Genomic DNA, 27,829 nt, shown 5'->3' with positions numbered 1-27,829 from the left:
GGTACAATCCTTATCCTCACTCTGCCACAAATTCCCCATGTGAGCTTGGACAAGTTGCTCTCTGGGTCTGGGTTTTCCCATCCACACAGTGGAGGGGCTTGCCTTCAGGTAAGCAACAAGACTCTTGTCAAACAAAATCTGATACTAGGATATCCAACCCCCCCCACACACACACACACACACACAGTTTGAACCTTAACTTCAGCAGGCAATGAGCTGGAGGCTGACTGGGATGGAGTTCCTGCCACTCCTTTGAGGAGGGAGCTTTGGCCCATGCAATGATAACTTGGCTTTTGTCCCCTTCCCCCAGGGACCCATGTGATGGAGGGCTCAGGACGGATGGTGGTGACTGCTGTGGGTGTGAACTCTCAGACTGGCATCATCTTTACCTTGCTGGGGGCCGGTGGCGAAGAGGAAGAAAAGAAAGACAAGAAAGGTAAGCTCAACCCACTCACGGGCCAGAAGATGAGCTCCTAAGGCCACATTTTTTGTTTATTCGTTCACTCAACAAAATGATTGCGTGCCTTTCGTGTCCACGCCCTGTGCCGACAGCCACCTCCTGCATTCCCAAGGCCCCTGGTGGGCTCTGTGTTCCATCTTCAGGGTCTTGTCCCAGTCTCATGTCTTGTCTGGTCATGTCATGAAGGCCCCTCCATTCCCTGGGGGCCAGGCCAGGGGTGCTGAGAACTGTGCTGCATCTGCATTCTCTAGCACAAGACCAAGTAGAAATCCCCATCCCACTATATTCCTTCCACTATTTTCAACTCCACTGAGTGGAGCTGGAAATCCACACCGTGAAGGCTCATCCCAGACATGAGCAGGGGAGATTCTGGGAAAGTGGCCAGCTCTGGATGCGAAATCTGCTTTAAGTCCTCTAGGTTCCCAGGTTCTGGCTCCTCTTCCCCCTGGAAAACTAAATTCCTTATTCTCTGGGCTCCTCTCAGAGAGAAGAACACTTAGAAGACACAAGAAGACCAAATCCCATGAGACACTTGGTCCAAGGGACAACCCCCCTCTCACATTTTCAGTATTTTGCCTTGCTCCTTCCAACACTCAGAACTTCTGGAGTCCAGGAAAAGGGGGTGAGAAGATAGACAGCCCCTCCTTTAGTTGCAGGGTCACACCTGCCATATCAGCTCTCAGTACCAATCAGGTGCAGAGCTTGGGTCAGTGTCAAAGGCTACTGGCTCCCAAGGACAAAGCCCATTTCTAGTGGGCCCCCCTCAGATTCTGGCTGCCCCACCAGCAGGAAGAAAGGAGCTGAGCTGTGATCTGGGAATCAGAGGCTGGAGAGAGCAATGGGAGTACTGAGGTGGAAATTGAGAATGGAGTTCCTGGCCAAGAGTCCCAGAGGGTGTCAGGACAGTCTCCACAGAGTGACTTTAGAAGCTGTGACCAGGGCTACTGGGTCCCTGCTCCAGGGTGCACACAACTGAGCAGAGTGGGCTGCGGGGCAGGGTGTAAACCTCTGGACAGGGTATGAGCCTCTGGATAAGGTGTGGGCTATGGGGTAGGACACAGCAGCCTTTGCCCATTTCCTTGGCCTTCCTGAGGTCTGGGTGAGGAGCAGATGAACCCAGAACCTCTCACAGGTCAAATCTGTGGTTTTGAAAGCATCAGTAGGAAGACACACCTCATGCCCCAGAAGACTGGTTTGGGGTCACTCACTGAGCTTACTCCTGCATCTCAGTGAGATGGGGGTGACAGGGAACTCAGCCTGGGGTATAAGGAAGAAGTTGCTATGGAGAGGACATGGCAGAGGAGGACTAAGAGTGACCCTGCATCTCAGGCCACCTTGAGTAGCACAGATAGGGTATGGCCCCTCTGCCCTCCCATCCCATCACCTCCACTAGGGACACTGCATGATCCCTTTCAGGATGACCCCAGGCGTGCAATTGTGTGCAAGCGTGTGCATGTGTGCAGATGAGGCTCTGCGTGCTTCTCATTCATTAACATGTTTCAAAAATCATCACACAGGTGTGAAGAATGGGGATGGCCTTCAGCTGCCAGGTACAGTAAGATACCCTCAGGGTAGACGGGGCTTTTAGAAATATCAGCAGCCTTGAACAACTGGGCCCTGCCCCCTAGACCACCAACACCCAGCTGGAGGAGGCTCGGCCCCACCAGACCCCCTCTGTGCCCCCAGGAGATGCCAGCCCCCAGCCCCACCCACCATGCACACCCACACCCCACTCTGCACACCTGGCCTTGCCGTGCTCATCCCACCAGCCAATGCCAAAGGGCACCCCTTCCCATGCCCTTCCAGCCCTGCAGAGTGGCAGGCAGTGCCTCGCCACCATCACATCCCTGCAGCCTCTTCTCCGCACACATCACCCCCCGCCCAGAGCTCATCCCGCTTCCCCTCACTACAAGTAGGTCCACCACACTCAACAGTGTGTCCCCCAACAGAGTCTGTTCCCTCTCCTTCCCTTCTCCTTTCTCCCCCACCCCTCAAGAAAGAGCAGGAGTGCATCTGACCATCTCATATCATCTTTCATTTCTAAATTAAGAAAAAACTCACTAGTACCTTTTCTGTCTCATGCACCGAAGGCAACGTGCTGGGTTCAAACATTTATATAGCGGACACCTCGAATGGTGGTTTCCAAGGCAAACTTTTGAGCAGTGGTTAGGGACAGAGGAGGTGGTGCTGGGCTCAGGCCCAGTGGAGAGCGGGAAACCTGTTAAGTCACTGCCATTGACACCAGGCAGACTGACGTTCTGTGACAGTGGTCCGAGCAAATGTCATCTGAACGGGGTTGCCCACCCTGCACCAAATTATGAATGTTTTGAAGTGGCTCCTCTGGCCCTGATGGGCCACCAGACCCCTCTCCCTCTCATACGACCTGACGGTTTGGGCCTCAGTCCGGACCCTCCCCACAGACAGCGCCATCCCACCTAACTTCGCTCATCATCCTCCATATTTTATTTCAAAAACTTTTCATGTCTGAGTTGTTCCCCCCAGCCCTCGGTGGCATCTCTCTGGGAGCATTTCACTCCCCCAATTTGAGTTCCTTGATTTCCAACAGATTTTTTTTTTTTTTTTTTTTTGAGAATAGTCACATTATTTCCTGGCCAATGAGTTCATGTCTTTATTGTTGCTGTTCTGCATGGTTCCTTTTCTCCATTGTGATGCATTGCATTTTCCATCCCTCCCACCCCCCCCCCGCAGCGGCAGATGGTGCGGCAGGTTCAAATGCTGCAGATAGTGCAAATGCCAGCCTAGTCAATGGTATGTTTCCAGGCGAGTTCCGGGCGTGATTGGATGGGCATCTCTCTCTCTCCTCCTCACTCCCGACTCTGAGCTTTCCTCTCCCTCTTCCGGACTGCACAGATCTTGGGTGTGCATGGGCTCTGGGACTGTCACCTCTCACACAGGGGCAGGCGCTTGAGACAGGAGCCACGTCCTGGGAATCCACTTGGTGCCCCCCTTGCGGCTTCCAAAATGGCATCTGCACCCAGTTGGGCCCTTGACCCTCCCCGGTGGAGCCCAGAAGAGGAATGCAACTTTGGCTTCAGATCTGGACCCCCCCCCCCCCAAGAAGCTGCATCCCTGCATCACGCCCCGCGTGGCCCTCTCTTAAGCGCAACTCTGGCCCCAGCTTTGGGAAGGAGGCCTGGGTTCAGGACTTGGGCTGAAGCTGGCCTCTGGGTCCCTGGAGAAGGTTCCAGTCCTTGACTCTAAAATTCCCTCGAGGCGGTGGGACCCAGGCCTGGGTTCAGCAACTTGGCCCCATCCCATAGCATGTCTGAGCCACGGTGGATGTGTCTGCCTCTTCTCTTTCACGGATCCAAAGGGCAGGGGGTGGGCTCAGGCTTGGGCCAAGCTCTGCCCCTCGATGAGGACTGGTGTTTCTTGCTGCTGCCTGTGCCAGAGTGTTTGTTGGGTCTCTGCATTCTTACTGGCCCCTTGGGGGTGGAGGGTGGGGGCACGGGCTGCCCCTGTGTGCCTGGGATCTGCATCTTAACCTCCTTCCCCAAGGGCAGAAAGGAATTCCATTCCATTGCCCCCCCCACCCCAGCCCTTCAGATTTCTTATTTCTGTACCCTCCCATCTTCAGAACAGCGAAGTGTCCATTTACCCAAATCAGGTAAGCTAAGAGTAACCTAGGCTGCTTCTGAATCCCTGAGAGCAGGTAGGGGTCCAGCATGAAACTATTGCCCCAGAGAAGCAAAGAGAAACAAAGACAAGACCAGTCTTTTTTCCCAGCATTGCTGCATACTGAGCCCTGGGCTCTGACTTTCTCTTCTATTTTATCTACTCCTTAAAGCTCCTGAAAAACATGCAACTCCTCTCCTCTCCCATCCCTCTACTTCCCTCCTTGTGCTGTGCCTCTTGCTGAGCCACCTGGATTCAGTGATCACAAATGGAAGCACCTAGTAGTTCTCAAGGGCTGGGTGAGACGCTTCTGCCAAGCATGGCTCACCAAGGAGGGCTAATTCGGGCATGGGTCTATTTCAGGAGGAGGAGAAAGGAGGACAGCTTGGGGTGTGGGAGGTGTCACAAGTCAGAGTAAGGAGGCTGAAGGAGGACTAAACAGAATATAAACCTGCAGGCCCTAAGGATCTAGACCCCATCCTGCCCGGCAGGTCCAGGAAAAAGGGGCAGTTTCACTTCCAAACCATGGCAAGCCCCACCCCCACCCCAGGTATCCCAGAAAAAACTTGCTTGACCACCTCCTGGACGCCAGACACCGTTCCAAGCATTTTGTGTTTGCCATCTCATTTAATCCTCATGACAGCCCTATGGTGTAGGTTTTGTTGTCCCTGCTTTAAAGATGAGGAAACAGAGGCTCAGAGAGGTAGAGACACTAGTCCAAGGTCACACAGCTAGAAAGGAGCAGTGCTGGGATTTGGACCCTGGTCTGGCTGGCCCTAAAATGGTGTGCTCCTTTTCCCAATCCAGGAGTTCCTAATGTGCCTCATAAGGTTCCCAAGTGTGGTAAGCAGGGCTTCCTCCAAAGAAAAGGATCCAGTGTTCAAATAAGTTAAAGAATCCCTGGGCTGAAGTGGTTTCTTCCACATTACGGGACTTCTCAGAACCTTGACTAGGTTGGTGTGGAGTGCAGCGGTAGAGCCCACAGGGTTTCCCACGCTGATTTGACAGCAGGCCCTTTCCTGGCTGAGTTTTGTGGGATTGCTTTGCCTTGTAATATGCTTCGGGAAACAGAGCTGAAAGCCCGTTGCTGTTCAAAGCATGGTCTCAGGACTAGCCACATCAGCATCGTGTAGCAGTTTGATGGAAATGCAGAATCTCAGGCCCTGCCCCAGACCTACTGAATCTGAATCAGCATTTCAGCAAACTCTCAGGGCAATTTGTATGCACATTATACATTATTGGTGATTGAGAGGGAATTAATTGTTCCTTCCCACCAACCCTTCCTGTGAGCCAAATCATGGAGACTTGGATATAGGAAAATAACTTGGACAACAGCTTTCCCCCTGAGTCTGCTTTCTCCAATTTGGGGGTGGGAGTGAGGGGGTCCATTCATCTTGGAGGCATTATCATTTTATTTTATTTCATTTCATTTACATGTAACCATCACTATTAACTCCTGACATTTACACAGTACTTTGCTGTGCTTTTCGTAAGCATGCCCTTGTTTATTGGCTTTGCACAACCACCCCAAGTGTTCCTTATTATCCCTGTTTCCCAGGGGAGGAAATGGAGGCACAGGGAAGAGAAGTAACACTTTCCAGGCCCCCCAGCTAGTGGTCTGTCTCCCCAAAAGCTTGTTCATCACGTCACCTTCCAGGGAGTCCCACAAGTAGATGCTTTCCGCATCCACATCCCTGGTGATACACGGAGCACAGGCTGGTTTGGAAAAGCTGCAACTGAAAATGGATGCACAGTAGGGCCTTGGGGATCCCGCAGCAGCCCCACTTCTTGGATCCCCAGCTCCCCTGCAACACAGCCCATCTTCCAGGTCCCACACCAGGCCAGAACTGGCCATCCCACCGTGGATAGGGGGCCAGGCAGGGCCTAAGTTTGGCCAAGGAGAGCCCCAAATAAGCCCCTTGCTTCTAAGAAACCAAGCCATTTGCACCAAAGCGCCCCTAGAACACAGCTCCGCTCCTCAAACAAATGCCTTGGTGATTATTTTTCTGGCCACGTGGTCACTGTGGAAATAAAAGAGGAAATTGCAGCTCGGTTTAATGGGCACACACATGGCTGTTGCATCTGATAATACACGGTGCAAATAAAGGCCGCTTTGTGCTTTGGAAACCAGCTATTGAAGACTAGTCCTCTCACACCCTTTAGCCCAATTAGTAAAATTATTTTTAAAAATAAAAATAATTGTTGTAGTTCATTCCCATTTGCTCTAAAAAGCCTTTTTCTGTTTTGTTTTGTTTGTTTTTTTAATCCGGTAGAGACAATTTTACAGTAGAGCTGCAGAGGCCTTTGTCTTCAAGCCACAGGACAGGTCCCTGGTCCTTTGCCCTGAGAAGCCATGGGAACAACCCCACACTTAGTCCTGGGTTGTGATGGGGAATTCACCTCTCCCCTCTGAGTCACCAATAGAATGGGCCTGGCGATGACAGTGCCAGTGTTTATGGAGATGATAATACAGCCACAGGGTTACTGGGAGGGTTAAGGCTTGAGAAAGTCCTGAGGGCAGAGCAGAAGAGATGAGTGCTGCCTGTGAGCCTCTCTGACCCTCAGTTTCCTCCTCTGTGAAAGAGGACTGATGAAAGCCCCTCCCCGCCCCACCTTGCAGGGATTGCGGGAAGACTGACGAGAGATGACACTTGCAAAAACCCTTCTAAAGCGTACAATTCTGGGCCGTGCTTTGCACGATGCTCTGCGTGACCATGCACATGCACAACACTGGGGCACTCTGGGAGGTAAATACCCTCACCCCCATTTTGCAGAGGTGGAAGCTGAGGCTGGGAAAGGTTGCCACCCCTCTAGTTGGCGGTGAAGTGAAGGCTTGTGGGACCCACTCCCACCACCGCATCCTGGACTCCCTCCCCTGAGGTCCCAGAGTCCCTACCTGGCCGGGCCAGAAAGGAGCACGCCTTCAGGGTCAGCTCTCTGTTTCCCCAGTGTGAGACCCTGCAGCCTGTTTCACTCTCTGAGCCTCAGTTTCTCGCCTGTGAATGGATCTAATACAAGAGTGCCCCTTGTCGGGCTGTGGTGAGGATTTAGATGAAATTGTGGGAGGTCCTGTGAGCCCCCCCAAAGAACAGAGCAAAGTGCCGGGCACATGTGGGCTGTTGTGGGCCATGAGCTTGGAGACCCTCTTGGCAGTAAACCTCCAGGGGTGGCCCACCTTATCAAATGCCTCCTCAGGGTGACAAGACCCAGTGGACTGGAGGGGAGCCTCCCTCACGGGGTAGCAGGTAGCTCCTGGAGGCAATGGCCACCATTACCTCACATATTGCAGAGGGGCCTCTTGCCAAGGCTTGGAGGGTCTTCCTCCCACCTCCCAACTGCCAGGCAGCACTGGTAGGAGAATGGGACCTCCAGCGGGGCACGGCAAGGTGGACGCTTTCCCTGCTGTCCTGCAGCCTGATGTGCTCAGAACCAGCCCTTTCCCCAGCACCAGCCAGCATCAGGCCCTGGAATATGGGGGTGGCATGGCAGAGGAACCCAGGGACCCCACAGGGACCCCCCACTGCCTGCCTTCTGTGGCCCAAGCCAGTCCAGCTCAGAGTAAAGAAAGAGGGGTCATCACGAGGAGTCAGCAGCTCCTCCTTGGGAGTAAGGGCACAACCACCAAGCCTCTGGACACATCTGGGTCCTTCAAAGCCCACTTCCCAGGAGCTCCCCACTTGCCCTTTGCCTGGACCTTACTCAGTGGGGCTTGTCCATGCCATGAGGTCACGCCCTTCACGGGAAGAAAGAGAAAGGAAAACCATCCCTTCTGGAGCCAGAAGCTCAGAAACACATTGACCTCGTTACCTTGTCCAAACCCTTCTCTATTCTAGAAACTCTCTTTGGCTCACGTTTGCATGTTGTCCTTTATGGGAAGCCAGCAAGGATGTAGCTGAACACAATTCCCTTGGCCCCCTCTGTGCCCACAAAAGGCCACAAGCAATAGATCATTAAAGGCTTCGAATGGGGGTTGAGAACTTCCATTCCTTCTGCTTCCGGCCAGCACTCACTGTTCCCTCTCACCCTCAAGTGCTGTCCCTTAACCTGTAAGATGCACAGGTCCAAAATGATTCAAACCAAAGGCCTCTCTCCAGGCTCCCCCACACCCACCCCAGAGAAGCAAGCGTTGTCTGGACGGACAGACCCTGCTGCTGGACTGTGGCCAGACTTGCTCCATTTCAGAGGCCAGGGGTTCCCGGTAGAGGGGGCAGAAGTCAGCGCAGCCCTCCCCAGGCCCCAGCCCCGCCCCGTGTCCGTGATGCCCCCTCCCCCCTCCGTCTGTGACTTGAATGTCCGTGGCCCATTTGGTCTCTGTGATGACCAACCGTGTGTTGTCTGTTCTCTGTTGTCTGTTAAAATTCTTTGTCGTGTAGGTAAAGTGCAGGATGGCACTGTGGACGCCACCCAGAGCAAAGGTAACCCTTCTGTATTAACCAGATTTGGGGGTCCCTGCAGCCCCTCTCCCACAATTCTGGGAGTCCCACCCGCGGAGGGCCAGGGGCAGACATGGCCATACCCACAGGTGTCTGCTGCCCCTGGGGGGTGGGTATGGTTGTGATTCACGTGGTGCTGGGCCAAATAAAGAGGCACCTCCTGCTGGGGAGAGAGCACCCCCACAAGCCCGTTTCCCATGAGCCTGGTGCTCTGCCTGTTTGACCAAAGGCTTGAATTGAAGCCGGGTCTTTGAGCTTCTTGGGCAATTAAAGGGAGGCCCAGTCTTTGTCCCAAAGGGCCAAGGGCCACCAGCCTGCACTGAAGAGACCCTGTTGGCTGGAGGGACCCATGGGCAGGGGCACCCGCTTTTACCTTCTAAGCCCTTCTTTGTGGTCCATCCTGCCTGGTGGCTACTTAATGTCCCAGGAACATGGCCCCAGGGACCACTTGGGTGAAGCCCAAGCCTGTCTGTCTTGCCCGAATGTGGGAAAAGTGAGGGGAGCCCTTGGGGTGGGGTCCGTGGGCTCATTCAGGACACAGGGAGCCCAGCCCATTCCTGCTGGGTCCAGAGTCCAGGTCCCAGCAGTGAGTGCCATGAGGACCCAGGAGCTCTAGCTAGAAGAGGCAGATTCCCCATCACAGGGCTTCCGTGCCAGCAGTGGGCTATGCGGGGGGACCCGAGGCAGGGGAGTCAGCTGCTCGCTGCAGTAGAGGTCAACATCCCTGCCCTGCAGGCTGACCTGCGTGTCTGTGTGTGTGTGCGTGTGCATGTTTGTCTGCGTGTGCATATGGGTGCCTATGTGTGCCTGTGCCTGCGTGCATCTGTGTGCCTGTGTGTGCGTCTGTATGCATATGTGTGTGTCTGTGCATATGCGCATGTGTGTCTGTGTGTGCCTGTGTGTGTGCATGTGGACGTGTGCCTGTGTGTGCGTGTGCCTGTGTGTGCATCTGCTATGCATGCCTGTGTGTGTGTGCGTGCATGTGTGCGCACGTGGGATTGCACGCATGTGCGTCTGTGTGCATGTGGGGGTGTCTGTATGTGCATTGTGTCTGGGTATGCATGTGTGTGCATGTGGATGTGGATGCGCATGTATGTGTGTGCCATTTGTGCATGTGGGTTGGTATGCGTGCATGTGTGACTGTGTGCACTTGTGCCTGCATGTGCATCCATGTGTGTATGTGCGTGTGTCTGTGTGTTTGTGTGTGCATACTGTGCCCCCTGCAGCCAAACAGCAGGACGGGGCCGCCGCCATGGAGATGCAGCCCCTCAAGAGCGCCGAGGGTGGTGATGCCGATGACAAGAAGAAGGCCAACATGCACAAGAAGGAGAAGTCCGTGCTGCAGGGCAAGCTCACCAAGCTGGCTGTACAGATTGGCAAGGCGGGTGAGTGTGCCGGCCACAGTGGGCAGCCAGGCATGCTGGAATGACAGAGGAGGACCCAGGGTGGGACCCCAGACATTTGCTTCATCTGCAAAGGCAGGGCCCGGGAAGGGTCTTGGCTCATTCTTCTCTACCAAATCAACCAGCCTGAGTCCTGGATACGGTGGGCACTCGATTAGCACTTAGTGAGGCGGAAGAGTAAGCTAAAAGCCTGGTCTCTGGGGGCAGGCTGCCTGCTTCTTGTCCAGTTACAGCCAAGAAGCTTCACCTAGCTCTGAGCCTTTAAAATCATGGGGTCACCATGAAGATTTAAGGAGATTGTACATATGGAGTGTGTGACACTGGGCTTGTGTGGGAGCTGGAAAGGGGACAGGGGCCAGATCAATTGGGACGTGGCGTTACAGGCAGCAAGGCTTTCTCTTGAGGGCACTGGGGATCCATAGAAGAGTTTCGAGCAGGGGAGGGCAGGAATGGGTCTGGACTTTATAATGACCGCCCCAACTGCAAGTACTGAGGGAAATTGAAGGGGTTGAGGGCGGTGCCAGCAACCCAAGAGAGGCCTGTTATCTAAGCTCTGGCACAACAAGCCAGACTTCCCAGCTGAGTGATGGTTGTAAGCCATGAGTGGTGACAGCCCCTCTGGCCTGGGAAGCCGAGCCCAGCTGCAAGGTGAGCCTGTGGCCCCCCGACATGGGCCTTGGCCTCCCCTCCCGGGGAGGATGTGGCAAACGCCAAGGCCGCCCCACCTGGCTGCTTGATCCTCTGTGGCTGTCTCCCCGGCTCTAATTATAGGCGCCATGCGTGGGGAAGGGAGGCAAATTGCAGGCTTGGCTGCCTATATTTAAACTCGGGGGCCTGATGAGAGCTCCCGGCTGCCGGGAGCTTGGCTCCCTGCCCCTGCAACTGTCAGACAGGGGCCGGGCTGGCTCTGAACTCTGCAGCTGGGGGGAAGGAGGGGAGCCGATGGGCCCAGGGATTTCCTGCATCCCGCCGTCATCGCCATGTGCGGAAGACTACCCAGAAACATGGAACGGGGGGGGGGCAGGAAATCAAGCCATGAGAAAAACCCTGTGGCCCTCCAAATCCTCACTCATCTCCCTCTCCCATATCAGCCCCCTGCAGAGAATAGAGCTCACAGTCAAGCAATGCTGGGTTCACATCCCACCACTGCGGGCTTCGTAAAAGCAGAGCCTGAGATGGGTGGGCAAGCAGTTTATTGAGGGGATGCTCTCAGGTGATGGAGACTAAGGGGAGCAGGACCAGGCTGGGGAAGAAACCAGATAAAGATGAGGCTGCAGGAGAAGCCCCAGTCTCAGCCTGATCCCAGGGGAGCTCAGGAGTGTGAATAGCATGGGAGGCTGTGGCCCACCTGGAGGCAAGCAGGTTGGGCTTTTGTACCCCACCCCACCCCACCCCACCCCGGCCAGCCATGGATATTGGCCAGCAGATTGGGGGGTACACTCCCAGACACTTCCTGATCAGGAGACTCCAATCACCCAAACACAGTCCCCCTCTGGAGGTTTCAGGGGTGAGCGGCTCTCAGCAGTCCCTGCAACAGCCCCCAGGGCAGATGGGGGACAAGTGCAGGTGGGGGGTCTGGGCAAGTACCCAACTGCATCTGTTACAGATGCAGCGCTTCACTAGCCTGTAGCCTCCAGCAAGGCATTTCTCCTCTCTGAGCCTCAGTTTCCTTAGCCAAAAGCATGCCTAGCTGCTGTTTCCTTTGCCTGGAATGCTCTTCCCCCAGGTCATCCCGCAGCTGCTCCTTCTCATCGATGGAATGTCTGCTCAAATATCACCTCCTCCAGGAAGCCTGCCCTGATCACCCTACCTAGAGGAACCACTCCCTACAGCCCCACATCACTTTCTGTCACCTCATCCTGAGGGTTTTCTTCATAGCATTTGTCTGTATCTGGAATTATCTTGTTCATGTATTTGTTTGTAGTCTGCTCCCCCCTCCCCCTGTCCTCAAAGGCAGGGACTTTCTTCTTTATTGCTGTATCTCTAGCTGCCGTGTGCCCTCACGCATAGAAGGTGCACAAAAGGTGCATGTGAAATGCATGAGGAAATAGATGTTACTAAGGTCACATCATTATTGTGGGAAAGCTCTGGGCAACTGGGCCTTGTTTATTCTTACAGCTACTCAGCATGCATTTCTTGAGCACCTACTATGTGCCAAGAACTGTGCTCAGCACTGCATCTGCTCACTGGAACTTCACAAAAGCCTAGGAGGGACTGTGTGTGCGTCCCCCTTGTACAGAGGAGGAAACTGAGGCTTTGGGAGGATCACAGACTCGCCCCAGGGCATGAAGCGAGTGGATGGCAGAGCCAGGATGCGAGCTCAGGCCCACCTGACCCCAGAGCCCTCCCTGCCCAGACACCCCCTGAGCAGGTGTCCCCCACATTGCAGGCCTGGTGATGTCGGCCATCACCGTCATCATCCTGGTGCTCTACTTCACCGTGGACACCTTCGTGGTCAACAAGAAGCCGTGGCTGCCCGAGTGCACACCCGTCTACGTGCAGTACTTCGTCAAGTTCTTCATCATCGGCGTGACCGTGCTGGTGGTTGCCGTGCCTGAGGGCCTCCCTCTGGCCGTCACCATCTCGCTGGCCTACTCGGTGAAGGTGAGAAGGGGAAAGCGGGACTCGGCTGAGATGAGCTGTCCCCAACTGCGGGATGGTAGGGGGAGGGGCGGTTCTGGGGGTGGGAAAAGAGCGAAGACGAGGGTGGACACGTAGGGTGCTCAGAGAGAGGATGTAGGCAGGAACCCAAACTCACCTGCCCCCAGGTGGGCACCAGGGGGCCTGCGGCAAACCAGAGAGCCCTGGCAGAGGGGACCACCGTTCCTCAGCCCAGCCAGGTGGCCAAGTGTCACCTGTGGGTCACAGGCCCCAGGGTGGCCAGAGCATCGCTGTTTTCAAGAGAAGCCAGAAATCCAGGTTTGAATATAAACTCTCCTGATTTTTAAACATTGGAAATCAAATCGCCTTTTTAAAAAAATACAGGCATCGCTTGGTGGTCCCAAACCCATCCCACCCTCAAAATTGACGCAGAAGTCTGGTAGTCCTGGTATTTGCACAACTTGTCTCAGAGGTTACTCCTAGAAGTTTCTAAGAGGTAAGCCCAAAACAAAAAGAAAGTCTCAGTTTAAGGAAATCCTTTCCCCTCGGGATATAGACAGAAAATATAAGATGTTTTAAAAGAAGTGTAAGTAAAGAAGTAGCAGGTCCATAAGTGGTTACGGTGGGAAACACTCGTAATCTCTGCCCTGATAGCAAAATCCATCTCCACTTGTGGTTATTCATAGAGGCCAAATGCAGGGTTGAGCAACCCAAGGGCTCTGCAAGTCTGGGCTTCTTTGGGGTGCTGGTACTTCAAGGCCGGCCCCACCCCCAGGTTCTCACATCCCTGTCTCATTTTCTTCCCTTTTCCCGGTGGGGGCCCCCCCACCTCTGAGGGTAGGATCCTGGGCTCCTGTTTCCCAGGGTCCCAGTGCCAGACTGACCCTGCAGGGGCCAAGCTGGGGTCGTCTTATAACCCTCAGACCCTGAGAAATTGTCAGAGCCGTCGGAGGGCACAGTGAGCATCAGTTTCCAAACTGGAATTGGGCTGGGCTCCCCGATGTAATTTCATACAGAAAAGAGATCTCCGGGCAGGTGCCAGAAAGTGGCAGCTCTGTGAAAAGAATACGGCCCTTATCATCTCCCTGTTTTAGGGTTCTCGAAGAAAATCCATTCCACAAAGCAAAGCCCAAACGGGTCACCCAACACAATGCACCTCGGGGAACTGGGGCCCCAGGGAAAGCGACTCTTGAGCAATCGTGAGTAGGGGGCCCCCAACAGCCACCAGCTAAACTTGGGGTCTCCTTAACAGTCGCACAGAGTTGGTTTGCGCAGATACTTGCTGTTCCCTGCTCCTTCTGCAGCTCATGTCTCTGGCACTGGCTGTGCTTAGGTAGCATTACTTATGCAGACACTTGATCATCTTAGTATCGCACCCCAACCCAGGACAGGCAAATAGTTCTTTTTCTGAGCCTGCACCCAGCTCCCTGGGAGCTGCCATCAAAAGAACAGAGGTGACCACTTAGGGCAGCACTGTCCAATGGAAATATAATATTTTAAATTTCCTAGGAGCCACATGTTAAAAAAGTAAAAAGAAACGGGTAAAATTAATTTTAATAATTTAATTTACTTAACCCACCATGTCCAAAATTATTATCAACTCAATATGTAATCAATATAAAAATTATTGAGATATTTGATATTCTTTTTTCCATGTCTTCAAAACCTGACTCGTATTTTCCACTTACAGCGTGTTTCACTTCAGAATGTAGTGCACAGGGAGGCTTAGAGAATCTTAAGCCCAATAGGTGAACCCTCTTCAGTGGGTTCAGGTCCAGTGGAATTGATTAAGGCTGTGAGGTTAAATAGAGCAGAGTTAGGAGCCAGGTGTGTCATCTTGGTCACATCACTTTGCCTCAGTGGATATGGATTCACAAGGCTCCTTGCAGACCTAACAGGATTCTTGGAACTTCAGGGGAGAAAAGAAATGCAGAAGGGCTTTGCAAACCGTGAAGTGCATTACAAATTCAAATGTTTGCAGATCCTGCATTCGACATACATTTACTGTTGCTGTTATCACAAGTTATAAGAGAAATGGCAGTAGCATCTAATCCTACCAATACTCGTTTTTTTAGTAACATAAACCTCTATTAAAATTATTCTAATTGTACTCCCTTTTTACACTTGCTATAAAGAGTTACAATGAGGGACAGGAATAAAAGGAATAAAATCCTAGGCACAGACTAGAACTCCATCTGACTCTTCACACGTCTGACAGCTCTTCATGTCCCTCATTGCTCGATGGGGTCGCTATGTCGGGAGGGTCTGCATTAAGAATGATGGTTGTTGGGGATTGAACTGTGTCCCCCACAAAAGGCATGTTCAGGTCCCAACCCCTGGTCCTATGGGTGTGAAACCATTTGTAAATAGGACCCTTGAAGATATTATTAACTAAGATGTGCCCAAACTGAAGGAGGGTGGGTCTCAATCCAACAAGGCTGAAGTCCTTATAGGCAAAGGAAATTGGACATGGAGGGAAGCCACAGGAAGCAGCCAGGAGCTGGAAGTCAATGCAACCCCAAAGAGACACCGCCATGTGCATCATCACGTGATGCAAAAGCCAAGAAACCCAAAAGATTGCCAGCCAACTAGAAGATAACAACCCAAGGAGGAAGCAAGCCATTAGCCTCTGAAACTGTGAGCCAATAATTTCCTGTAGTTAAGCCAACGCACTGTATGGTATTTATTTTAGCGGCTGAGAAACTAAGACAGTTTTTGGTATCAGAAAGTGGGGAGTTGCTATGACAAACACCTAAACATGTGGAAACATCTTTGGAATTGGGTAATGAGTAGAGGCTGGAAGAATTGTGAGAGTTCAACAATGAGTGAGACTCGACCTCATTGAGAGAGCCAGAAAGTTCTGTGCCCCATCAGGTAGGGCTGACACCCCCTGACAAGCAGGAAGAAGCTACAGAAGACAGACCCTCACCCCTCAACGAACCTTAAGATTAAGGGGCAAGAGCTTTCTGAGGGGGAAGTTGAGGGAGACTTGAGCAGGGACCTGAAAGATCTCAGGTGAAGACGCCCTTGATCAAGGATGGTTGATCAAGGTCAAGAGAGCTTGTCCCCCTGCCTAGGGGCTGCCCACCTTAGCAAAACACCCAGCAGCAGTGACCCACCCAAGTGCACTATCCACCACCAGGCATCACCCTGGAGAGAAGGGAGGGTAGGAGGAAGAGCCCTGAACACGGAGGGGGGTGGGGAGTAAGTAAAGCTAAGTAATAAAAGCAGATTGTCCCAACGTCGAGGGCCTCTCGCCTCTTGCCTCTTTTCTTGCAAAAGTGCCCACGTGCCTTCTCACATGGTACTTAATAAATTTTCTACCTGCTTGTTCTAAAAACAAAAAAAAAAAAAAGGAAGGCTGTAGAGACCCATTTTAGAGTATACATAATTCATCATGAACAGAATATTGGTAGAAATATGGACATTAAAGGTACTTCTGGTGAGGTCTTAGAAGGAAATGATGAATGCGTCATTGGAAATTGAAAGAAAGGCAATCCTTGTTATAAAGTGGCAGAGTATTTGGTGAAATTGAGTTGTGATGTTGGAAGGAAGGCAGGACTTAAAAGGAATGGGTGTGGATATTTAGCTAAGGAGATTGCCAAGCTAAGTGTGGAAGGTGCAGCCTGGTTTCTCCTTGTAGCTTATGAGAGAGAGAAACTGATATTTGCACTGTTAGCACAAGGAAATAAGCAATTAATCATTTGGAAAATACTCAGCCTGTCCAGATACTGTGCTGTGAGTCTAGGGCCAGAAGCAGCTCTACCAGGACCTCCTTGAGCTTTCGGGAAGTGAGTCTCCAGAAAACAGGGCTTATGTGAAGGTTTAACTGAACAACCCTTTGCTAAACATGGATCCAGTCAGCCATGTCAGTGGAAGTCAGGATTGGAAATGCAGTTAGCCCAGAAGGATCTTTGGAAGGTTCTATAGTCTCATGGTTTGGACCCCCTGGAACTGCACACAAAGCGGACAAGTTTTTTGCAAAATTTGTTTGAGCATAACCACTGCGAGCCTGAACTGACAGGGACAGAGAAGGGGTGAATTGAAGGAAGAATGACTTCATGGACAGAACCATGGCAGCATAAGTCTGGACCAAAGAGATCTCCCCGGGCCAAGAGAGATGGGCCACCCTTGTGTGTGGAAAGAGTGGGTCTGCCCCTGTACTTGGATGTGGGGAGGACATCTGCGCTCGTGCTTGGAGGGCATGGGACTTGCACCCCGTTGTTCAGGGAGAGTGCTGCTACCCCAATAGTCAGAGATGGCAGGGCCTGTGCCCCAGCCTTTGCAGAGGGCCTGGCCACCATCCCCAGTTTTCAGGGAGAGCAGGGCCTCTGGACAAGCACTTGGAATGGGTGGGGCTGCCACTCCAACAGGTCCAGAGGACAAAACATGTATCTATAGATGACTCTCAGACCTTGAAATCTAAGAGTTTACCCTGCTGAGTTTCAGTCTTGTTTGGGACCTGTGTCTCCTGTTTTCCTTCCAATTTCTCCCTTCTGAAATGGGAATGTCTATCCTATGCCTGCCCCACCATTGTATTTTGGAAGCAGATGACTTGTTCTGCAGGTTTCACAGGTATACAGACAGAAGGAATTTTTGCCCCAGAATGGACACAGCCATGACCAATTTTGTTAAGACTTTGTAGTTAGCATTGTTACTGAAATGACTTAAGGCTTTCAGGATGTTGTGATGGAATGAATGCATTTTGCTTGTGGGAAGAACATGTCTTTTTGGGGTCCAAAGGGCAGACTATTGGGATTGAATCATGTCCCCCACAAAAACCATGTTAAGGTCCTAATCCCTGGTCCTGTGGGTGTGAAACCATTTGTAAATAGGACCTTTGAAGGTGTTATTATTTAAGGTGAGCCCAGACTGAATGAGGGGGAGCCTCAATCCAATATGACTGAAGTCTTTATAAGCAAAGGAATTTGGACAGAGAAGAGAAGCCACTGGGGGCAGCCAGAAGCTAGAAGTCAACAGAACCCAGAAAAGAAGGGAGAAGACGCCACCATGTGCTTTCCTATGTGACAGAAAAGCCAAGGAACCCCAGAGCTTTCCAGACAGTCAGAAGATACTGACCCCAGGAGGAAGAAAGCCTTCTAGCCTCTGAAATCATGAGCCAATAAATTCCTGTTGTGATGCCAACCCAGTGTATGGTATTCATTTTGGTAACTAGAAAACTAATGCAGCAATTCCTTGAGAATTATTTTACTTACATTATTTGCTTGAGAACCTGGAAGAAGCTAGGCGTGTGGAGCTGGGGCAGAGAGAAAAAGAAGCATATAGAATAAAATAGATAACATGTATAGTAGGATTCCATTTTTACTATAAATTTAAAAAAGAAGCAAGAATGTTTATATATAAGATATATCCATTCTGAGTGGTAACATTATGGATGATTTGTTTCTGTTCTCTTTTTTTGTGTATCTAATTTAAAACAAATTTTGAGGTTTTTATTTTATGCAAGTAATAATACAATAATACATGTTCATTGCTTTTTAAAAATAAATGGAATCTACAGATTAAAAAAGAAGATAAAAATGTCCTGTATTTCTGCCATCTAGAGAAAGTGACATTAACATTTTATTTCCAGATATTTCTCTATAACTATAAACACATATAAATTCTAAATTTATTTACTTTTGGAAAAATCATGGTGATTATGAAAACCAGGCACCAGTGAAAGTTGGTATGTTTGAAAAAATCCATAACCAAATAAGAAATAGTTATTTATGTTTGGGTGTAAGAGAAAAAGATTTATAATACTCAGGCAGGACCTATGCCTGGATTTATTAACTTTTTCCCTATTTTTTCCATAAACAGTATAGATTACTTCTGTAATCAAAATTAACACAGTTCATTAAGCACACCTTTTAAATGGCTCCAACAGTAAAAGAGATGGGAAAGGGCCACACACACTCGCACAAGCCCTGATGTCCGAGCTGCCAGCTCCAAGCCCCTCTGCATGTGTAGGAAGCACAGGCAGACTGGCAGTTCAGCCCCGTGCCCTGCGTGTTCACCTGGTGATCCCAGCACCCTGCGCTCCCCAGCTCCCCCTGCTCACTGTCACCCTCTCACCCGCCCCGTCCCCCAGAAAATGATGAAGGACAACAACTTGGTCCGCCACCTGGACGCCTGTGAGACCATGGGCAATGCCACAGCCATCTGCTCGGACAAGACAGGCACACTGACTACCAACCGCATGACCGTGGTGCAGGCATACGTCGGCGACGTCCACTACAAGGACATCCCCGACCCCAGCTCCGTCAACGCCAAGACCATGGAGCTGCTGGTCCACGCCATTGCCATCAACAGCGCCTACACCACCAAGATCCTGGTAAGTGGGCACCTGCCGCAGCCTCCGCTACAGGCAGCAGCAGCCCACGAATGCTGCAGAAACACCAGGAAGGGTGAACGGCACGGTTCATATTTTTAAATCCTCCTGTGTTGGGGGGATGGTCAGATTTTTCTTTTACATAGTATTCCATCAACATCGCAATAATGTTTGGGTGACCAAAAACAAAAAAAAGATGGTTGTTAATTGTGTTTTTTGAATTGCATCATTGCTCGCCACTCCCCAAACGAAAACTTTTTATTGGTTGGCTTTTGCTGCGTAACAAACTACCCCAAAACGTAGTGGCTCAAAACAAAAGCTGTGTATTTGGCTTACAGTTTTGCCAGTCAGCAGTTTAGTCTGGGCTTGGCGAGGTGGCCCTCCTGGACTAGTGGGCTCCCCCACACACCTCTGGTGGCGCAAGTGGTCAGCTCTGCTGATCTCGGCAGGGTGTAGGCTGATGTGGGATGGCTCATCTCTGCTGTGTGGTCTCACATTCTCCAGCAGGCTACCCCTGTGTGTTCACGTGGCAGCCGCAGGGTTGCACAGGAGGAAGCAGAAGTGTGCATGGCCTCTTGAGGCCTTGGCTCTGCACTGTGCTTTGTCACTTTGCTGCATCCTATTAGCCGATGCAGTCAGAAGGCAGGAGTTTCAAAGTCACATTGCAGAGGGCATCGATTCAGAGCTGGGAATGCTTGTGGCCATTTTCACAAACAATCTACCAAAGATGTTGATGTTGATCACTACTCTTACTGCCTCAGCCAAGCTGCCTTGCTCGCGGAGCTGTAATCCTTATTTGGCTTAGAAGCACACGTTGCCTCTGTGGAGTGAACCAGCATTTGGATCAAGGGAAACAGGGTTTGTCCATCCAGGTGTCGATTGGCATGAAGGTGTTGGGCTTTTCCGCAGAGCCAGCATCCAGGTGGAGAGCTGAGCTTTTGTGCTTTCCCCACAATGTGCTCTAGCACTGATCTCTCTCTTCTGCCCTGAGCCAGCTCCAACTTTCGCCGTCAGGTGGGGTTTGTGGAGGCTGCCAGCAGCCGTATCTAAACAGGGAGAAGAGCGTGAGTCAGCAGCAAGGGGCTGAAAGTTGGTGGGGGGAGGAGGAAATGGTAGCTTCTGCATCAAGACATCAGGGCTACAAAAACTGCACGCTCCCCACTGTGGCTGAGCAGCCACTGCCCCACCTGAGAGCTGCCAGTGAAGGGAGGCGAAATTAACCAAGGGGAAAGTAGGTCAGGGGAATGCAAGCAAATGGGTGGTAGAGAACCCTGGGGGTAATGCCAGAGATGATGACATCTCTGTCTGCTTTTCCCCCAATTTGGGAATCAAGGAAGATTGGCGATGTTTTATTCTGTTCCCCGGGCCTTCCTAAAATAACCGAGATTTGGGGAGCAGGGTGACTCCCAGAGCAGGCTTCAGGCATTGGGGCGGCTGCAAAGCCATAGCCTTGTGAGGTGGGCTTAGATTGAGATGCATGTTTTTGAATTACAGTAAAAAAGCAGTTCTGGGATCTGCCGAGAGGGCTGCGTAAACACGTCCACAGTGATAAGTCTCAATTAGTCAGTGTCTCATAGCATCAGCAGCAAAATCGGAATCTCATTTCCAGATGTCAGTTAAGTGAGGCTGTGTCTAGGGCCAATTGGTCTACCTGGAGAGAGCACGTCACTGCCAAGAAGGACAGAGGTCCGTGACCTGGTAACTAGGGTCCTTGGTTTGTGGGCCAACCAAGTCACTGACCCTCTCAGGCACTCGTGTCCCCCTCTGTTCCTCGAACCCTGACATCCTAGGATCCCTGAGCCTCACCTCTGAGTCTTCCCTGAAAGGACCCTGGCCACATGGTTCTCCTTGCTTGTAGCTAACATGCAACGGAGTAGAAGGGCCAGGAGAGCCCTCTGGTGTGACTGGGTGGTGGTTGAAGCTCATCCTCGGCAGCCAGATGGCCTGGGTTCAAATCCCTCCCTAGCTGTGTGAATGTGGGCAAGTTACTTAACCTCTCTGTGCCTCCATTTCCTCTGGTGGAAAATGGGGAAATAATAGTGAGGATCATTCATTGTGAGGATGAAATGAGTTAGTAAGTGGCTTAGCACAGAGCCTGGCACAGTCAGTACTCAATATGATTAGTGTTGTCATGGTTGGTACTCGGCAATTAAAATCACCCATTGAAAGGGTATTCCCTTTAAAGCAATGCAGAGGCTAATAAAGAATTAGACAGCAGAGACATCAGCACTAGAGAGAGAAAGGAGCTCACTCAAAGTCACAGACCAGTTAGTGGCAAAGTCCAGCTCGAATCCCCCTTCCTGACCCCCTTAGCCTGGATACTCCAAATCCAGATGTTGATTTATGGTGTCCAGACCAGGTTCATGGTCACTGAGAGCCACTCCTGCAGCATCTTTAGCCTCCAGTGGTCTTGGGAAAGGTCTACATTTCAGAGGGTCAGATTCACAGCGAGGTCCTACCAGCCATAGTGGGCCAAGGGGCTCCCGGGGACTTCCCTTCTAGGACCAGATGAGGCCTGTGTAGAGTTGGGGATGCTCAGTACTAGAGAGAAGGCCAACCACCCTCCAAACCAGGCTGGCAAATCCAGACCGTGAGACTTGCTGACATCATGCAAGAGGAGACAGGGCAGGAAAGACATGCAAAGTTCTCCCCACTTACACACTGGCTTCACATGGAAAATGAGCCTGGCCTGGGCTCCCATGTGCTATGTTTCTCCTCTATGATGGCCTCAGTTCCACTGAGCCTTCTTGCTGCCTGATGCCACAGCAGGCTGTGGGCTGTTTGAGACTGAGAGACTCAATTGGGTCATCTCTGTGGCCCCTGGCATAGGCTCTTGGGAAATACTGGGTGGGTGGATGGGACAAGTGAATTAAGGAGTGAATAGAATGACAGATGAGTAATCAATGGGATGAGGGGTAGGTAGGAAGAAAAATGGATATATGAATAGATGGGCATGTGGATGGGCATGTCAGGGGGATGGATGGATGAATGGGATGGGTGGATATGTAGGTGGGTAGATAAGTAGATTGTGGATGGATGGATGGGTACATGAGTGTAATATGGATGGATGGATGCATGAATGTGGATTATGGATGGATGGATGGGTGCATGAGTAGATTATGGAGGATGGGATGGACAGGTGGATGAATGCATGAGTGGATTATGGGTGCATGAGTGGATTATGGATGGATGGATGCATGAATGGATTATGGATAGATGGGATGGATGGAATGGATGCATGCATGCATGCATGAGTGGATTATGGATGAATGGGATGGATGGGTAGATGGATGCATGAGTGGATTATGGATGGATGGATAGATGGGTGGGGTGGAAGGGTGGATGAATGGCTGAATAGGTGAACATGTGTGTGGGTAGATGGGTGAATATGAATTGATGTGTATCCCAGTACAGGACTCATGTCTCTACCAACTGCTTTCATGTTCTCATGGCAGCAAGAAGTAGGAATCGGCTCCAGATTCAGTCCCATGGCCAACAACAGTGGTCTCTTGACATCTCCAGCCTGCTGAGCTGATCTCTTCTGCAACCATCCTCAGCCATCCAGACTGTATTAAGCCAGAGACTTCCTGATTAGCTTGTGCCTTTTTAGAAAAACAAAACAACAACAAATAAAACCTAGATGAATATTTGCAACAGGAGATTGTGTGAGTGTAGTATACATGGATTTACAGACCTTAAGATCACCTGTTCCTCCCCCTCACTTTACTCTGAGGCCCAGAAAGGTGAAGGGACTGTCCCAAACAAAGCACCCTGTGGGTTAGTGGGGTTAGAATCCAGGAACTGACGGTGAAGAGCTTTGGTTCTAAAGTGGCACAGATCAGTGTTCAAATCCTAACTCGAGCACTCATCACCTGTGTGACCCTGAGCAAGCTACTTAACCTCTCCAAGCCTTTGTTTTCCAGTCTGTAAAGCAAGCATATAAGTAATCATAATCGCCAACATTCACTTAGCCAGGCTCAGTGCTGAGCACTTAACATATGTTGTCTTGTGCAACAACCCCAAGAAATAGGTGATATCACACCTCCAGTTCATAGATTAGGACACAAGCTGAGAACAGTTAAGGAACATGTCCAAGAGTCCCGGAGCAGGTAAGAGGCCAAGCCGGGATTGGAACCCAGGTCTGTCCGATCCAGCCTGTGCTGTTCACCATCATCCTACGCCCAACCCATCCAGCTGCACCGCTGCCCTGAGGCAGCTCAAGGGCTTCTGGGAAAATGAAATGCGATCATGGATATAGAGCCAGGCACAGAGTACTTGATGTGTAGTAAGCTCTCCGTTCATGTTCATTCTTATTCTTTTTGGTTATCTCTATTACTCTGAGCTTTACCCTCTGTAGTGTGCTTTGCCAGCCGCTGTCTTGCTTGACCCTTCACCTCCCTCTCAGATGATCAGGGCAAATGTAACCATTCCCATCTTGCAGCTGAGAACACTGAGTTGCAAAGACATCAAATAACCTGCCCAGGGTTGTGTCCTGGATTGGACCCAGAACCCGGAGAATTCTGGAGGAATTTGCCAAGCAGGCAAGGCATGGGGCACAGGGCACAGCCCCAGCAGAGGCCCAGAGACCTGAAGTTCCATGACTCCTTCAGGAGACAATGGGCTGGCTGTGTCCTGAGCATTTCTAAGGGGCTGGAATACTGAGAGGCTGGGGGAGCTCATGGAGGGAGCTTGTGAGCCCTTAATAGCTTTCTCATCACAGTGCTCAGAAAAACCACTGCAGGTGCTTGGGGAGAGTGGGCCGAAGGAGGGCCGAGGCAGGGGAGCCAGGAAAACAGGGGTACTCTCTCAGAGGGCCTAGCCTCAGTTGCACATCTGAGAACGGTGGCGTCTTTTTCCTTTCCACCCGTGTTTCTAATCGTTAGGAACTAAACTTGCCCTCTGAGGGAAGCTGCATGAATCATCCTTTAGTCAGAAATTGCTTCCCTGCCTAAGAACTCCTGGCACGCCCTCAGATTCCCTTTGTCATCTCCGAATCTTTGAACATCAAGACTTCTACTAGTTCCTCTGGTTGCCCTGCTGCTTCTCAGAGCTGCGGTCGAGCTCTGAGATAGAAATAGCTCTGTCCTCAGACTCTCGAGGCACTGTGCTTTCTTGGGAAAACGTTTTCATGTTCCATCCACATTTATTCTGCCCATGAAGCCATCCGAGAGGACCTCGATTTCATATTTTATGAGGCCACGTTTAAAGTAGGTTTGCGCTGCAGTTGACATTTGAATTATTAAACCAGGGATGAGCGTTTGTTGAGCTGAATTATTGGGGGTTTATATCCCACATATTCCTGGGAGCCCCTGAAGTGGTTCTGGAGGAAGGTGGCAAGAAGGATTGCCTTGGGGAACTGAACAGGTTTTCTGAAAAAATAGGCCAAGTTTCACCTAGTTTGAAGCTCCAAGAGGCCAGCGTGCTCCATTCCTAAAGTGAGGGGACTGGGATGCCACCTACCCCAGGAAGCCCCCAAATCTCCAAAGGACAGGAAGGATCTGCTGTATTGTGTCTCCAATAAGTCAGAACAAGGCAGGGAGTAGGGGGTGAGGAGAAGGGGGGAAGGGAAGGGAAGTGACTGGGAAATAGACAGATGTCCTAGCTCCAATATTCTAATGAACCTCAAGATTCCCCCAAGTCAGGCCATGCTCTGAGACTGGGCTCTGGACAAGCCAGGGATGCCAGAAGAGGTGGAAGACTCTAGAAGTGACTTTGCGGGGCATTCAAAGGGGGAAATGGGGCAGGAGGCGTAGTTCTGGAGAATAAAATGGCAGGTGCTTTCATGATGAATTCAACAACTGCTTTTGTTTTTGCATTTTTGCAAACACTGTCTCTGGGAGAAGAGTTTAAAGCAAATCACCCCAGATGGGGGATTTTGATTTTTTAACAGAGCTGTTAATCCCTATATTGCACCCCACTTACATTGCACACAAACACACACACACACACACACACACACACACACACACACACTGGGTTGGGGAACTTGGGAAGGCCCCTAAGGAGTGTGCTTTCCGGGAGTGGAAAATGCCAGGGGGTTCCCACATGAGCAGAGATGGCCCGGGATGCCGCAGCCTGTCCCACTCGTCATCGTGGACATCCACACCAGTGCTCTGTCTTCCCAGCCTCTGAGGAAGGTCCTGGCGCTCACTGGCATGGCCTTGCCACCCCATGTTCCTCAGGAGACCTGGCACCCGACAAGCTCCTGGGAAAGGCAGACTCTTGGGTGACAATTCTGTACGCCACAAGTCTGCCCAAATTCTGCCCCATCTGGTCCTTCCATTGGCAGCACGCGCACATATACAGGCGCAGAAACCCCAGATCATTCATTTATTCATTCAACAAATCTATATTGGCACTAGAGCTGGGGATACAGAGAGATGCAAGACAGGCACAGCCCGTGCCCCTTGACCTCTGAACCAATTGCCGTCCAGTCAGCCACTTAACAAATGCTCTCAAATGCTGGCATAGAGGCTCACAGCTCAGAGCACCTGGGTTGAACCCCAGCTCCACCAGTTATTAGCAGTGTGATCTCCCCTCTCTGGGTCTCAGTTTCCACAACTGTAAAATGGGAATCATAACTCCTTCTGGGGACTTGGAAGGATACAATTAGATGATGCATGCAAAGAGCTTAGTAAAAGGGTGGGCACAGAGTAGACATGCAAAAAATGGTCGTTGCTGCTGCTGGGGCATTGGGGAAGGCTTTCCTGCCCAAGCCTGTCTTTGAAAGGTGAGTTGGAGTCAGCGGGTAAGACTACAAGAGACAGCCTTGTTCTTTACTAGTCAAGTGGCACCCAGACATTTTCTAAGTCACTGTTAGAAAAATCACCATATGGCAAGTGCAGAGGTTTACCACGCTATGGCTTTTGCAATCTCACTTCTGCAGATGTCATAACTGGTAGCTCTTCCGATCATCATTTGTCGGTCTCAGCTCCACATTTTCCCTAGCACCCCACAACAGGAGCCGTTCAACCCTCGTGTGGGGAAATGGGATGGATAAAGTTCTGAACTGGGAACCAGGAGGCTTGGGGCCCAACCCCAGGCCTGACACTCCTCAGATCAGTGAATTTAAGCAAATCACTTCCCTCCCTGGCCTCTCCTGCAAAACAATACCAAACCCTTAAATCCCTTCCCCGAGTTGGAGCCTGGGAGGTAAAAAGACTCTTGGAAAATCAACAGCAATCGCAAAACCTCTAAATTTGTCAGAATAAAAACAGCCAAAAGAAAAAGGGGGAGGGTCCCTGCCTCCCAATAGTGCACGTAGGCGATTTCAGAGCACAAGTTCATGGAAACAAATTGAATTACGGAGGAGGCAGCTCTGCCTTTTGCAACCTTGGATTGTTTGAAATCCTTTTAGAAGAAAATTAAAATATTTCACCGAGGGTAATAAAATGCCGGGTGTTTTGCAGGCTTGACTGCTCAGCAATCTTGGGCAAATAAGTAATTAGGCGTTTTTTATTTAAGTCCACCGTGTCATCATTTTCTTTCATTAATGGAGGAAAAAGATTTTTTTCTTTAAAAAGTTGCTGTGGAAAATACATAAAACTCTGGAAATCACCAGAAGGTTAATTATGAAATTGTAAATAAATAAATTTTAAAAGCATGCCAAGATAACAGCACACTGCAGAGACAAAGGGAGGTGCTTAGAGTTTAATTTTCCCAAACAGCAGAAATGGGAAGCTGTATGCAAAGATTCTCCTGCTTCCAAATCAAATCTCATCTAAGAGCTTGGGGGTGGGGAACTTCCAAGGCCCTGGATGCCTGCTGTCCCACCCCTTACCACAGTCCTTTTTAAGGAGAGGTTTGGGTTTTCTCTCAGCCAGAGATCAGAGGCTCCAACCTCTCCTTTTTACAGATGGGGAAGCTGAGGGCGTGGGCTTGGGGTGGAAGGCTCCTTCCTTCCTATGCATCCCCACATCACAGGACTGCTGAGGGCTGAATGTGAGCATCTACGCCAAGGACCCCACAGGTTTGGGCTCTCCCTTGTCCTCAGCCCAGCTGCATGTCCAAGAGCTGACAGAGGGTCTGTCCTGTCCCCTGCACAGCCAGTCCATGCTGGCATCTGCTTTGTCTTCTTGAATGCACCTTCATCCTGCCTAGGCTATTCGTTAGAGCAGAATGAGTGAGGATGAGACTGAGGGTCCAGAGGGCTCCTTGCACAAGACTGGTCTGAATCCCATGAAAAGCTGTTAATAGGGGGAGGGGAGCAGGTTGTATGCAGGCATCTCACAGGTATTTATTCCTCTTCAAAACTTTTCTAGACTTTGCAATTATCTGTGGTGGCTTCTCACCACTCCCAAAGCCACCGCCACCTGAGTTGCTGCGTAGTGATTTTATTTAAGGAGGATGAGTGGGTGTGTGCATGGCAGGGAGGCGGGGCACGTGGGAGAGGTAGTGTAGATGCAAATCTGAACTTCCCACCCTGTGCGCTAATCCCTCCATGAGAGCCTGTTAACCTGTCTTTCATAGAGCCACTCAGCAAACAATTAGTAAGTGCCTAGTGTGTGCTGGGCTCTGTGCCAGCCCTGAGGACCCAAGAGGAATCAAGCTCAGCTCTTTATCTCAAGGGGAAGCAGACTCACAAAGCAATTTTCAAAGAGGAGATATTTGAGCCAGTCCTTCAAGGATGACAAAGAGTTTGCCCACTTGGGAAGGGGGAAGGACGTCGCAAGGAAATAGCAACAGAGGCAAAGCAGGGAGGCAAGAGACAGCTTGTGTTCAGGCAGCCACACAGGGCAGAAAGAAGTGTTGGGAAACACAGCCAGGGATTTTCCTGAGAGTCTTGTGGGCCCATACAGTCCCAACACCTGGCAGAGGGCCAGCACATAGTAGGTACTTTATGAGTGCATGTCAGATGAGTGAGGGGAGGGAAGGAAAAGAGTGGGGAGAGAGAGGGCAGAGGGCCAGGAGAACAGGTGAGTAAATTGTGGCTTTTTTATACAATGGAATCTATAGAGTGGTT

General features: G+C 50.9%; 1 protein-coding gene across 14 annotated transcripts in view; it reads left to right on the top strand.

Annotated features, from left to right (window-relative positions):
- ATP2B2 (ATPase plasma membrane Ca2+ transporting 2) overlaps window positions 1-27,829 on the top strand; it is a 389,290-nt gene that overhangs the window by 322,335 nt on the left and 39,126 nt on the right. For 10 of the 14 annotated variants that reach the window (XM_037801944.1, XM_037801886.1, XM_037801931.1 and 7 more), the window contains 7 exons: window positions 311-436; window positions 1,978-2,010; window positions 3,170-3,229; window positions 8,470-8,511; window positions 9,756-9,914; window positions 12,322-12,536; window positions 18,628-18,870. In XM_037801944.1, the coding sequence (XP_037657872.1) occupies window positions 311-436; window positions 1,978-2,010; window positions 3,170-3,229; window positions 8,470-8,511; window positions 9,756-9,914; window positions 12,322-12,536; window positions 18,628-18,870 (878 nt within the window). The remainder of the gene's footprint in view (window positions 1-310; window positions 437-1,977; window positions 2,011-3,169; window positions 3,230-8,469; window positions 8,512-9,755; window positions 9,915-12,321; window positions 12,537-18,627; window positions 18,871-27,829) is intronic. The other 4 variants (XM_037801892.1, XM_037801917.1, XM_037801938.1 and 1 more) reach the window with 2 other exon arrangements.

Source organism: Choloepus didactylus, chromosome 1 (genome assembly GCF_015220235.1).
Source record: "Choloepus didactylus isolate mChoDid1 chromosome 1, mChoDid1.pri, whole genome shotgun sequence".
Taxonomy (NCBI): Eukaryota; Metazoa; Chordata; class Mammalia; order Pilosa; family Megalonychidae; genus Choloepus; species Choloepus didactylus.
The sequence above is the reverse complement of the archived record's forward strand: the minus strand, read 5'-3'. Positions and strand labels throughout refer to the sequence as shown.